The sequence below is a fragment of the Rutilus rutilus genome (assembly GCF_951802725.1).
Source record: "Rutilus rutilus genome assembly, chromosome: 3".
Classification (NCBI taxonomy): domain Eukaryota; kingdom Metazoa; phylum Chordata; class Actinopteri; order Cypriniformes; family Leuciscidae; genus Rutilus; species Rutilus rutilus.
In genome coordinates, this window is record NC_140211.1 from 35935954 (window position 1) to 35950287 (window position 14334).

The 14334-nt window shown below is 40.3% G+C and overlaps 1 protein-coding gene across 9 annotated transcripts in view; it reads left to right on the top strand.

Moving 5' to 3' along the window:
- The window catches only part of tcf12 (transcription factor 12), a 122095-nt gene that overhangs the window by 39559 nt on the left and 68202 nt on the right, over positions 1-14334 (top strand). For all 9 annotated transcript variants that reach the window (XM_084405281.1, XM_084405276.1, XM_084405280.1 and 6 more), the window contains one exon: positions 5044-5146. In XM_084405281.1, coding sequence (XP_084261407.1) covers positions 5128-5146 — 19 coding nt within the window. In that variant the 5' untranslated portion in view covers positions 5044-5127. The remainder of the gene's footprint in view (positions 1-5043; positions 5147-14334) is intronic.

Sequence of the window (14334 nt, forward strand, 5' to 3'; positions counted from 1 at the left end):
GAAATTTAAATAAGGACACCGAGCTGTTTTGTAAGTGATCGCATCCAGGTAATACGCATTTCCGTGACGAAGGCATAGCTAGCTAGCAAGCTGTAGGCTGCAGCCTCAGCGGCTCCAGTGCGTCATCGACAGTAGGGGCGGGGCCAGGAGCTCAGCGGGGCCAGTGCGTCATCGACAGTAGGGGCGGGGCCAGGAGCTCAGCGGCTCCAGTGCGTCATCGACAGTAGGGGCGGGGCCAGGAGCTCAGCGGCTCCAGTGCGTCATCGACAGTAGGGGCGGGGCCAGGAGCTCAGCGGCTCCAGTGCGTCATCGACAGTAGGGGCGGGGCCAGGAGCTCAGCGGCTCCAGTGCGTCATCGACAGTAGGGGCGGGGCCAGGAGCTCAGCGGCTCCAGTGCATCATCGACAGTAGGGGCGGGGCCAGGAGCTCAGCGGCTCCAGTGCGTCATCGACAGTAGGGGCGGGGCCAGGAGCTCAGCGGCTCCAGTGCGTCATCGACAGTAGGGGCGGGGCCAGGAGCTCAGCGGCTCCAGTGCGTCATCGACAGTAGGGGCGGGGCCAGGAGCTCAGCGGCTCCAGTGCGTCATCGACAGTAGGGGCGGGGCCAGGAGCTCAGCGGCTCCAGTGCGTCATCGACAGTAGGGGCGGGGCCAGGAGCTCAGCGGCTCCAGTGCGTCATCGACAGTAGGGGCGGGGCCAGGAGCTCAGCGGCTCCAGTGCGTCATCGACAGTAGGGGCGGGGCCAGGAGCTCAGCGGCTCCAGTGCGTCATCGACAGTAGGGGCGGCTCCAGTGCGTCATCGAGCCACCGTTTTAGCCCCGCCCAAAAAATCCTGAACACAGTAATGGTGAAAAGCTGTTTAACGGTCTAACTCCACAATTCAGTACTTCACAGTTCAGTCTTTGTAATGTGTTTTAGCAATACATTTCTAACATTTATAATGTGTTTAGATTTATTTATTTATTTTGCCTTTAAAGAGACTTTAAGTAACCATTTACAAAGATAGCAAGTGTATGATGACTTGCGTTTAAAATCTGAACAGATTTTAAAAGTTGTGTAGTGTATTCTAGCTGTAACGCTCACAAGTTACTGTTCAGACTTACTTCTTGATATTAATTGAATCGCAGAAGTGTCCATTGCTCATGACTAACAACAAAGTTAGAAAGCTATTGTCTGAGGTTTGATCTTATCGTGAGAATCTATTGCACAGTGTTTTTGTGGTTTACCCTTAAAAAGCCACAAGAGCTTCAACAGAGCTGCAGCTGGTTGCTGTGAAGTGCCTGCTAAAGATTTAATCTGCGTCTTCATCCGTCCCATTACTTTTTCACAGTCTTGCTGCACTCAGATGTCCTATCCGATAACTAAATAGAGGCTACGGCTTTTCTGTATTTCTGTGTTTCCTGCAAAGAACGCAGAATCCTATCGCCTAACGTTTTCCTTGTTCTCTCGCACGGAAACTGTGAACCATTTTAAGCAGGCTCTTTTTCACAAAAGCGACTCTCTCTCCCTCCTTCTCCCTCTCTGTACGCGTGTGATTAGTGGACTGTGAACAGACTGGAGCCCCGGCTAGCTGACCTTGGCCCACAGCCAGGCATCACATCCTGGGCAGCCGTGGCTTCAGGCCTCCCATCTGACAGCCCAACCACCTCTGCCGCGCGCCCCGCTGTCCCGTAATGCCTCGCTCCCGTCCATCACGCCACTATCACCCGTCCCCAACGCCTTAAAACGGCACCAGGGCATTCACCTGGGATGCGAAGGAGCATCTGAGATATTTTTTTTTCTTGAGCGGAGTGCTGGTTTGCAACGTGCTAGCTATTTAAAACAGACTAACCATTCGCCGGTGACAGCGAGAGCATGCACAACAAGCCGTGCATTCAGAGATCACAAGGCAGCAGTGATTGATGATCTAATGCTTTCACCGATCGCCTCAACGTCTCATCTTTCCATCCACTGTCCTTTTCCGACACTCTGGCAGATGAGATTGGGCATTCTCGAAAGGCCAGGAAGGAAAATATGGATAATAAAGAGGTTAAAGGGATAGTTCGACCAAAAATGTACTTACCCTCATATCATTCCAAACGTATAAACACAATTGAGCTTCCACAAAAACCAGTGAGGTTTGTTCTCGCACGATAAGCAAGTAGTTGAACTTCTGTGTTTACCATATTTGATGAGCTCTATGAACATTGATCAGTGCTTTTATGTGAATAAAAGCCTAAATTAAATCTGTTAATAATATAAAACAAGACTTGGATTTACGCATGGGTGGAATAGGGTCTATGGTTATTGTAATATGTAAATATTTCTGCATAGCACAGTACTGTTTGAAGTTATTGACTCAGAGTGATAAAGAAGCTTCCATGAATAAGAAAATAAAAATCAAGACATGCATGATGTTAGTTATGAAGTGCAAAAAGCCATGATCTCAATGTGGTGCTTGCACATTACATTTCTGTAGTATTAATTAGGGATGCTCATAATAAACTGGTTACCTGTTAACCAACAGTACGAATTTTGACCAATTAATACTATTGGTTAAATAGTTTAAAAAGCAATTTTTCAAGATTTTTTGAAAACCCTGCTGCATGTTTAAAAAAAAAAACGCTAGGCTATACATGGTTTTTAAAAGGGGGAAAAAACATAATTTGCATAGAAGTTGCATTTTATTATTACATTAATGTACATTAACGGTAAATAAATTGAAATGTTTCCAAACAAGACAAGTACTATAAACATAGCTATAGGCTATTTTATTTCCCCTCACTCCACAATAAATCCTTTAAATTTTAATGGTATTCAGAACTGAACATGAAGTAAAAATAAAGGTTTCCTTTCCATGAACTTGTTTTTGGTGGGCGTCACAAAAATGAACTGAAACTCAGCACATAGCCTACTACTTGTAGCACAGTTTTTTTTTTTTTTTTTATCTGTTAATTATTTAAGTGGAATATATTTATTCCTTTTTTTCTCCATTCACAGAACGTGACGTGACGATGTGTGAATCCTCATGTTCTCTTGTTTATGCTGCTATTTGCACATGTAAAACTAAACCCTTGAAAACAGATCCCTGATATTTTAATGGGTCATAGACGCTTATTCATTCTAATTGAATTTAATTCTAATTTAACAATCTTGTCGGTTGTCAGTTGGGGGGGGGGGGGGCTGAATAAACATCTCAAGGTATTAATGAGTAAATTAAATAAACCTTCTGTACCTGAAAAGCTTAGTTTTTTTATTTGTATCTTTTGTCTATTTTATTTGTACTATTGTTTGTAATTTGCGTCTTTGTTCTTATTTTTAATAACAAAACTTAAACAAAGTAACAGTAATGACTATATCGTGATTCGTGATATATGTCTTTATTGTGAAATAAAATTTCTCATGTCCCGAAATAAGATTGTGGTCGCATTCCCCACCTCCACTTGGATTAAACTGCTCGATTTGTATGGATTATATTCACAAAGTCTTTATGAACTTTTTGAAGCTTGAAAGTTTTGGTGGTATGGACTTTAAATGGAGGGACAGTAATCTCTCAGGTTTCATAAAAAATATCTTCATTTGTGTTCTGAAGAGAACGAAAATCTTATGGGTCTGGAACAACATGAGGGCGAGTTCCTGATGACAAAATTTTTCGGTTTTTTTTGGTGAGCTGTCCTTTTAATTGTATTTGGGCACTGTGCTCCTTTAGTTGGAAAGCTTACTAAATCATGCTTACCAAATTGCTGGGGAGCACAGTGCAGTTCTGGGGCTTGTTTTTTGCCTCCCACCCCCTCCCACTGTGTCTCTTCAGGGGAGAAGCTATTAGTCAGGCAGTTCATAGCGTTATTAACACAAACGGCAGGGACACGATAGGGAACCTCTCCGAATCGATTCTGCCCCACACAACACTCCACTGCCTTTGAAATTACTCAATCTTCATCCGTTTGGAAAACAGACACAGTAATAGTCCATGATATATATTTTTTTGAAAGCGGAGAAGGAAAAGCCCAGAGTAATGGACGGCCGGCAGCTGTAGGCCCCTCAGGAGAGAGTTAATATGGTTTGGGGGACACATTTGACTGTAGCGCCAGGCGGATTTTCACCGGCTCCAGGATTAACACAGCCACAGAGTATCTTTATTGGGGGGGACTCTGAGTTTTAAAGGCCCACACTGTGACCGATATTTAGACCTAAGCCCCCCAAAGCTGATAACGGTCATGAAAGGGCAGACCTCAGCTGCCGAGGAGAGAACCTGACTTATTTATTCAACTTTTTTAAGTACAAGCAGGCTTTTGGCATAAAGACCTGATCTGTGTCGAGCTCTAGTAAACGCCTCACTTCATCAGTTTTATAGCATTTTCTGATGCATCATACCGCCGTTTTGCATGCACACAAATCCTTACCAGTCTGGCACTTTTTTTTTTTTTTTTTACAATGTACAACGTAGAAATATCATCATGAATGAAGTGCGACAAAAAGTAGGATTGCCACACAAAACCAAAATGTTGCCTAGCAACGGCATTCACAACCGAGCTAGAAACTTCTAGCAGCATCTCTAAAGATGTGCGCTAGTAGAGACACTGATCTTAATAATAATCAAAACACAATGCACTCAATCATTTTTAATGCTTAGAAATCTAATAAAAATAATGCCTGAATTATTGTTATATCACTATATAGAATGGCAGTGTGTTCACATTAAAGAAAATGGGATCAAATAAACCATTCTAATGTGACGTGAATTTTGTTGATAAATGCAAATGTTTCAATAGCTGTTTTTTGTTGTTGTTGTTGTTTGTGCCCCATTAACTTTATTACAATCACACAATCGCAACACAAGCGCTATCTTCTCTTCAGTTCTTTTGTTTGCCCTTTTAATGAAATTCATCAAAGACTTTGAAGAAAGTGTTTTTTAATGAGGAGAGTGGAGAAATATCGATCGTTTCGGGGGACAGTTGACCATTTGTGCTCCCCTCTTTTCCCCCAGTAATTAGAGTAGTGTCATAGCACTCAATTAGCAGGTCCAGCTAATAATGTGTTTAATGCTGTGATCTCTTTCCCCCAGGGGTTTGGAGACAGCACTCATTATGCTGATCACTTGAGTGACAGTCGATTAGTGTCCCATGAAGGATTGTCCCCAACACCTTTCATGAGCTCCAGCATAATGGGTGAGTATCCAACCCGTTTCTCTTTCACACCCGTCTTTCTGTCATCAATCCATTTAGCAATGTGTGGACCGATCAGACGCTTCTCTCTGAAGGCAGTCACCACAGGAAGTGCCAGAGATGGGTGAGGGTATTTAATAAATGTATATTGTCTCTTATGCTCACCAGAGCTGCATTCATTTGATCAGAAAAACAGTAAAAACTGTAATATTGTGATATATTATTACAATTAAAAATAACTGTTTTTTATTATAATATATTTAAAAGTGTCATTTATTCCTGCTACTCCAGTCTTCAGTGTCACATGGTCCGTCAAAGATCATTCCAATACGCTGATTTGCTGCTCAAGAAACATTTCTTATTATAATCAATGTTGAAAACAGTTGTGCTGCCTAATATTTTTTACATTTTTCAGATTCTATGATGAAAGAAACGTCAAAAGAACAGCATTTATTTGAAATAGAATTTTTTTGTAACATTATAAATGTCTTTACTGTCACTTTTGAATAATTAAAGGCATCCTTGCTGAATTAAAGTATTATTTTTGTATATATATCACTTTTTGAAAAATATACAAAAATTGTTTTTTAATATTATTTATTATATAAGAAAATATTCATGGTTCTTTTTTAGTTAAAAATGAAAATCATGATGAATTTGCCGTTCAGTGAGTTCAGATGTTCAGGTGAGATTCAGTAACTACCCTGACAGATTCACTGAAGAATTTGTCAGAATGATTCACACAGATGTGTGTCTTTTTTTTATCCATTCATTAATTAGTCATTTGTTCATGCATTGACTACACAACTACACAGACCAATAATATTTATATATAATAATGTAATATTATATATTATGCATAATTAATTATATATAATATTATTATAGTTTTATATATAATATAATTATATATATATATATATATATTTTTTTTTTTTTTGCTGCTGCTTCTCTCACATCTGTCCCCAATTTCTGAATCTTCCTGTGGTGTGACTGTCTTCAGGAGTTGACCCTCCCCCAGGGTGGAAGTCACACCATCATTACAGTTTTCCATCACAAAAGCTATCGCTTCTAGCTAGCAGAAAAGCCACTGGCTTCTTCCAATGGCACACTTGCATTTTTGCAGAGGAGAGTGAGAAGGGAAGAGAAGGAAGGGAGAGAGAGAGAGAGAAAGAGAGAGAGAGAGAGAGAGAGAGAGAGAGAGAGAAGGAGGGGTTTCAGGGGTGGTAGTGAAACAAACAGATGGGCCAAAGATCAGCCACGGGCTCTCTCAAATCTCTCCCCTCTTTCCGAAGAGGTGTGTGAAACTCTACTGAACTCGCTCCACTTCCTCTTTTGCTTCCATAAATGTTTCAAATAATTTTCCATCTGTATCAGTTTGTGCTTGTTTGGCCCCTTAGTTTTACTGCTTGTTTGCTGACTCCACAGACACAAAGCATAATACACATTATTCAGCATCAAGATGAAGTGCAGTGCAGATTCTGAAAGTTGCACACGCTTATTTCTGTTGTGTAATTTTGGAACATGTTGATGATGTGGATTATTTTGTCATTGTGAAGTGCAACGTTTTTGGGGGTTTTTTTGCATCTATTTCTGTGTATATATAACTATTTTCTGTTATAGTGCTATCCTTCTAAAATTCTGTATATTACAGGAATTTTACGACACAAATTTGATCTTTAATAGGCAGGGTGTCATTTGTTTATTTTGTGCAGACTTTTTCATGACAGTTGAGGTGATTAAATTGTACATTTATATATATATATGAAGAGTTCAGATGCAAAAGCCTCTAAGTGCCATCTGAAATATTCTTCTAGAATGATCATTTTTATGAAGCTCGTACATTTAAGTTCAGTAATTTCACTTAAATGACAATGAAAATTACCTATGAATTGTCATTTGAGTGAAATTACTGAATTTAAATATACAAGCTTGATAAAAATGATCATTCTAGAAGAATATTTCAGATGGCACTTAAAGGCTTTTGCATCTGAACTCTTCACATATATATATATATATATATATATATATATATTAACATTTAAGAAATTGTTAATTATAAAAATCCGTAGTAGCATTTTCTTAGATATTTATCAGGTGAAATGGCTTGATTAGAGTCACAATGGACTCTTTATCCCTTGAACGTGATTGATGGATGTTGTTATATCTGAGGTCTCTGTGTCTGCCGCTATTGTGATGTGCACGCACATGACAGCTTTATGGGCTGCTGAACCCCGGCTCTTTGTAGCATCACCCTGGAGACCGGTTGCCATGTAAGGTGGCAAGTTTACGGATGGGTGCCATTGCACGAAGCCCACCGAAACTAAATGTTATCTCTATGCCATTTGATCTGCGTGTGTGTGTCTTGTGCGTGTGTTTGTGGGTGGTGGAGGTAGGGAGGATGTTTGGTTTTCCTCTGTCCTGTTGATGCAGCACTAATTATGCCTATAACTAGCAAAATATGGAAATGATCTGGAACAATGATGTGTCAGGGAATTAGACAATCTGATTGCACGGCTAAATTGCCTGCGCTATCTTGCTGGGATTGGACGAGAAGGCCGAGTCTTATCAAATTGAATTTCAGCAGTAATATCTGGGATTTACATGGAATTACCCATTCCGGAGCAACCTCATTAAATCATCTCTGAAAGGTTATTACTCACCAATGAAAAAAGCACATTACATTCGAATGTGAATGTAATACAATTAAGCATTACCATCACACGAATGGCATTTCTGAGGGAACCCTGGCCTATGAGTTACTCGTGGGTTTATGTGACCCATTTTTTTCCTGCGTGTGCCGTTTAAAAACAGAGCCGTGGTAATCTAAGTGGATTATCTCGAGACAAATCCCGGTGGTCTGCAGTTTCTTGAAGGAAATAGAAATCGTAGGCTGGAACTTGTTTGTTTACCTTTTCAAACTGTTTGCGGCTGATAAAACCTTCTCGAATCTTGCTTTTTAAATCAGACACATAAATGTAGCTTAATTTAAACGGTGGAATCTAAACGCGTACACAATCTTGTTTGTCCACGCCGTTAATGTAAGAAACGCCTCAGATTTGCTTTAATAAACCATTATCACATTAAGCAGTTTAATTTGAATGCTTCATTTAGTAGTCTTAAATATGCCTGTGGGGGCTGAATGCGTTGACCTGGTTCCATGCTCTCTCTAAGTGAAGTATGACATGTTGAGAGCAGCTTGGGGTTACCTGGGGTCAGCTATTGTGTATGATAATGAACATGTTACAGTTTATAGTGCTAGGCAGATGGCTGGTAATGACTGTTTATTTGACATAACATTTTAATTAGAGTAACCGCTGCTTGTTCTGAATAATGGAGATCCATTTTAAAGGTCACACTCTGTTCTGCTGCGTTTGTATTGGATTTGTCCACCTTTATTGTCACTTAGTCACAAGTACCATCGAAATTAGCCATAAGCCATTTATGTATGAACTACACATCAGATGTTAGGTGCAAAATGTGATTCCTATCCGGCATCCACCTTTACAGTGCGTTTCCTTAGAGGTTTGTGTCTGAATGGATAGATATTTCACTTTGTTGCATCATCTTTATATATGGCGCATTTAGACCCCTGGGGTGATTGAATGTGTTGGTGTGTATTTCCCCATGTGTCTGTGTGTATGCTTGAAGAAAGCCCATGGGAGGGTCTGTGTCAGTGTCGAGGTCAGAGGTCAGTCAGTCTGGGGCGCACGTGCCGGCGCCCTGTTCCAATCCTCTTACCCAGCATCCTCCTCGTCTCTCGGCATGCACGTGGCACCCGCACTGTGACGGCTAAAACCGTCCTGCGCTGTACACAATCCTCTGACGCAGCAGCTGAAGACATCGAGTAATGCATAATCACAAACATTGTCCAATATAAATTCAGTTCTGCACAACATATAAACTATTTCTGTTCCGTTTTCAGAAGCCTAAATATAATTTGTACCAAAATTTAACCCTATAATCAATTTGAAAAAACATTGATCAGCCAACCGTAGCGCACCGTCTGTGTGTGCGTTTGTGTGTGTCCGCTTGTAATGTGAGGATGGAGCGCTGTTGCGTAATGATGACTCTATGTTGAAGTTTTAAGCAATATTTAATAAGGCTTAATGCAGCTTTAGATTAAGAAGAAATCTGCATGCACGTAGAGAATCCTGCTTCTTCAGCGCAGCCAGTATTTACTGGTCAAACAGATTACCATCACAAAAGACAAATTAGTTTAGTACTTTGTTGACATTCCAAACTCCATGTGTAACAGTTGGCACAGACAGAGCTGGCCTGGCTTTAGACTTGATGAAACGGTCGACAACAAAACACGGTACATGAGTTTTAAATTGAATGTTCATGGGGGGAAAAAACGGTGCAATCAGTTGTACATGTGTTTTGCTGTAAACTTCCTGAAGTCTAAGGTGAAGCTTGTTGCTCTGAAGCTCAGGGGAATCTTGTGATTTGCATTAGATGGGAATAACGCGCATACATGATCTCAGGAAGCTGTGTTTCCTGGCAAAACTCTCACCTCCGCTGGAGTTTAGTGCTGGTCTGTCAGGTCACGCTCATTTCCAGTCAACCTTTTTTTCCCAAAGCATGCTGTTAAATGGTCGAAGACTGGGCCAAGCGGATTCTGCGGCTGCATAACTACATGGAAACCTGCAGAATTAAAAAACCAATGATTCATACAGTTGTCTTCTATTCCGTCCACATTTTGACTACTTTGAAAATGTTTTAGTGATGCAGTAAAATTAACTAAATATATATAGTTTTTGCTTTGACTGAATTGGTTTTAGAGGGCAGAAACCATTGATGAAACAGTGACGTTTAATAATAAGCGCTTCTCTGATGGTGCGTTATGATCATGTCAGCATGTCTATTTCATGCACACAACTTAGATAAGCTACAACAGGTGAACATCTCAGAAGGGTGGATGCACTTCATCGTAGCCAAAAAGGATGCTAAAGTAGTAATATGTAAAAATTGTTCAGTTAAAATTTGGAGAAATGAGATGTGTCTTGTTGCTGAAGAACTTTACTACTACTGGTTTTATTTATCACCTGAGAACACGACACCCTGAACAGCATATTGAGTTCAATTAGCCTACCCAATGAAAAGAAAGAGGCTCAATGAAAACTTTAATTTCGGTTGAGGTGAAAGATTTATTTTGACGCTTCACTACATTTTTTCACATAGCAATATGAGTGTAGTACTTTGAGATTAGATTATTATGTTTGAAGACCCCATGAAATTATTTTGCAAAAGTGCATTTTCCTGTATTCCTGCGTCTTGACAAAACAGGATGCATTTATAATATTATTACATCCATGAACCATTATTTGCTTCTTGTTTGGGGAGGAACATTCTTATTCTAAAGATAATCTGATTGGACAAAAACTGATTGGACAGGAATCATCAATATTTTAGTCTGATTTCCTGTAAGAGCAAGACTATACATTTTAAATCTGTCTTTGCAGAATAGATCTGCTACGCTGCTGCTGCTGCAGAGCAAGTACGGGACTTGCTGCCAATACATACAACACACGCTGCTATGAGCAAGTAAAACATGCTGCTGCTGTACAATAGGGCATTCATGAATTACCTGTAGCAGATCTATACAGGTGGAGCTGGGGAAGGTGGAGGGTTTCTGTAAGCGTGCTGCACTGCTAAGGCAAATGCATAGACAGTATATAAACTGGACACAGCGACCCCAGAGGTTTCAACAGAGAGAAGTGAAGGAAATTAGAAGCCCTCACTTCCTGATGGCTGAGCGTACCGCAGACTCAAACTGAGCTTGACGACGTGGATGTGACGTGAGCAGCCTGCCTGACAGTTGTAAGTTTTCTAGTTGATGTGCCAAACGAAATCTGAACCATTCCCTTCCGATAAGTTCCGAATCTCGCAGAGACGGAGAGCGTGAGTAGGAGCTGTCCATGAGCTAGGAGCAGGAGCAACGTCATGACTCTCTATGGGCTTCTCCCTTGACTTTATTGGACTTTATGCCTCCACGTCCCCCCGATTGACTGCGAGCTTCTCTTCCTGTCTCTACGGTAATTTCCAGAGAGTCGCGTGGTTATGACGCAATTGTTAGCCTACTTTTACAAAAACTGCTTCTACGGGGCCATAATGTAAGATGCAATGCATTGTCGTGTTTCTTTAGAAATAAACCATGGACAAATGGAGTCTTTAAACGCCTCAGATGTAAAGTTATTCGCTGTCAAAGTGACGCCAAAATGAATGGGAGTCAATGGGATGCTAACAGCAGGTGAAGGCTTGTTAGCCAATGGCGACTCCCAGGGGTGGTACGGAAATCGAGCGCTCGATTACCCCCCTGGGCAAATGCTGCTAACCAAGTATTTTAAGGTTGAGCAGCGAGCTCATTGGCTACTGATACAGCAGGAACCAATCAGCTTTACCCTATAGAGAATGATGTGATAGCAAGCAGGTTGAGTTAAGGACCGATCAGCCTGCGCCATCTAGAGTTTCATGACGGAACTTTGTATTTATCTTTTCTTTTACCGGGAAGGTCCCATTGAAATCTCTTCTTCGATGGAAGAAAATCACAATAGGGAAGAAAAGACTATTGCAACTTCTGTTTCATGACGACGTTTCACCCATGCATGTTTAATTTTTTACCACATACTTTTTTAATCAAAACTCAATTTTCTCAAAACTCAGTTATAACAAATTTTTCTGGTGAAACTAAAGACTTCTGTCTGGTGACGTATACTGTACTTCTCCAATCATTTAGTCCACTTAAACCCAGTCCCTTTCTTTCTTCAGACATCTGACTCCATCCAATCAACAACCGATGGATAGAACCAAGTACCTGTCCTACATTTTTTTCTTTTCTAATAATCAATTATCAATCGGATATAGAGTACGTCACAATAAGGAAGAAAAGATCTGTTGCTACTTCTGTTACATTGCTAATTTAAAACTACTAAGCAGACCCATTATGATTGTCCCTCCAAATTAGCACAGAAAATGTGTACAAAATCATCAGTGACCTTTAGTGCTTAGTGACCCTTCATAATGATCTCACTTTACCTCAACCAGTCAAGCGTCCTTGTGCAGCTATTACATTCATCTTTAGCATTTGCCGTCTTTTTTACTGCTTTTTTTCATCAAGCCTCTTGATTTTATTTCAAGATGACATGGATTGAATATTTGACTTTACACACTCTCTGATGAGATGAAAGTTTGAGATGAGAGAGAAGAGGACGTTGGATGAAGTCTGTGAAGTTACCATCTCTTTGTGGAATTCTGGATTTCTGCTTGTATTCACACTGATGGCTGAGAATCAAAGAGAGACAGAAGATATTACAAGGACATTTCCGGACTTCCTTGTATCTGAGAAATTCTTTTTTTGCTGTTCTGTTCTTCCGCAAGCAACTCAAGAAAGACTTCAGCTGGTTTAGATTAGTTCGTTTTATTTAATTACCATAAGCGAGTCTCTCTCTCTCTCTCTCTCTCTCTCTCTCTCTCTGTGTGTGTGTGTGTTAGCGCAAATGACTGTGTTTGTCACTCGCCAGCATTTCAATCCATGTGCCTGTCTATATTTTTAACAATGCTGACTGTCTTGTGGATGCACTCACGTTCCTGTGGCCTGCCGCACATCCTCTCTGTTTTAATCTGCTTATTATTAGCAGCATCAACACACACACACGCACACACAACCCTGCTCACTACTGAAGTGATTCAGTAAGACTTTGCCTTCTGTACTCATCTTTATTTAGCTGTGTACGTCAGATCTGATCTCAGAAGACACGTCTAGTGATTGCACCCGTGTGATATCGCCTGCTAGATAAAATCTATTAGTTGGTCTAAATGTAACCCATGAGCTTGTGTTCCTCACCTGGGACATTAGAAGGTTCACCAACGCTCCCCCGGGTCAAATCTCTATTTCTGTCTCTTCCCCAGAGAAGATCATGGCTGGTCTGGCACCTATAGGTTCTCTCGCTGTACGAAGACGGCAGTAGATATTGTTGAAGTCTTGCTGTTGTTCTCGCCTTCCCAAATGGTGTAGCCTTAGCAACAGAACGCAAAGGTGAACTGTGTGAAAGGCGTCGCAGATTCTCAGACTGCTTTACTAGTGATGGCTATCACACCACAATAACTCTTTAAATTGCTCAGTTCTTGTTTTCAGATCATTTTGAATAAATATTGTGTAAAATGTTTTAATTTCAGTAATAACATAGTAAGAAAATAATTGCCGTTCATGCTGTTCGTGGTCTGTAATATTTGTCAGTGTTTTTTAAAGAAGTCGTTTATTCTCACCAAGGCTGCATCTATTTGATTATACATACAGTAAAAACAGTAATAGTTTGTAGTAGTTAGTAATATATTTTAACATATATTAATTTCAGCAAAGCTGAATTTTCAGTTAGTGGCTGCTTTTAGGGATTTTTAAAAAAAGTATTATTGTTTAAAATTACTAATAATTTAATAATACTGGTAAATTTAATCTATAACAAATCTCAAAATGAATATGCATTTTTCATACTGTTATGATATTAATTTTGTGATGCCTAGATTTACTTGATTGATTGTAATTTTTAGTGTTTTGTTCATTTATTCAAAATAGTATCTCAGACATTTATTGGTGTATGACTTTTATCAGCATCACTCAGAAGATTTTGATAAATTTTTGAATGAAGGAAAATCAACCTTCACCCTCAATCACAACCTTTTATTGTGCAAAAGTTTGTGTCTAAAGCCACAGTATAGCTTTTAGGCAGTCCATTTCCTTTAGTGGAATGATGTATTCGGTTCATATCACTCTATACAGCCTACTGCAGTTTTGACCGCATGCCTGGATTAGCTCATTGTTTTGAGCGCGTCACACAGGTGGTTTGCAGTCATTTGATCTCTCTCGGTGCACTTCCGCTATGTGCAAAATAATTGTGGAACGGCACACTAATTTCTGAAATTTGCATCCCAACTTTCTGCCTGCAGTGCGTGTGGTGTTAGCGTGGTGCTCCCGTGCATGCCGCGCCGCTAAATGAATTCTCCATGCATAAGAGAATTGTTCTCATCTGTTTCTCATCTCCTTTGATGAAACCTAATGGCTTTCCAGGAAATGAAATTACGCAGTCATTTAGTGACAATGCAAAGTGTGCAGAGCGTTTGGTACCCCAGCTGTGTTTTTTTTCTCTGTGCACAAGAGGAGCAGAAACACAGTGATGCCAAGATGCATCTCG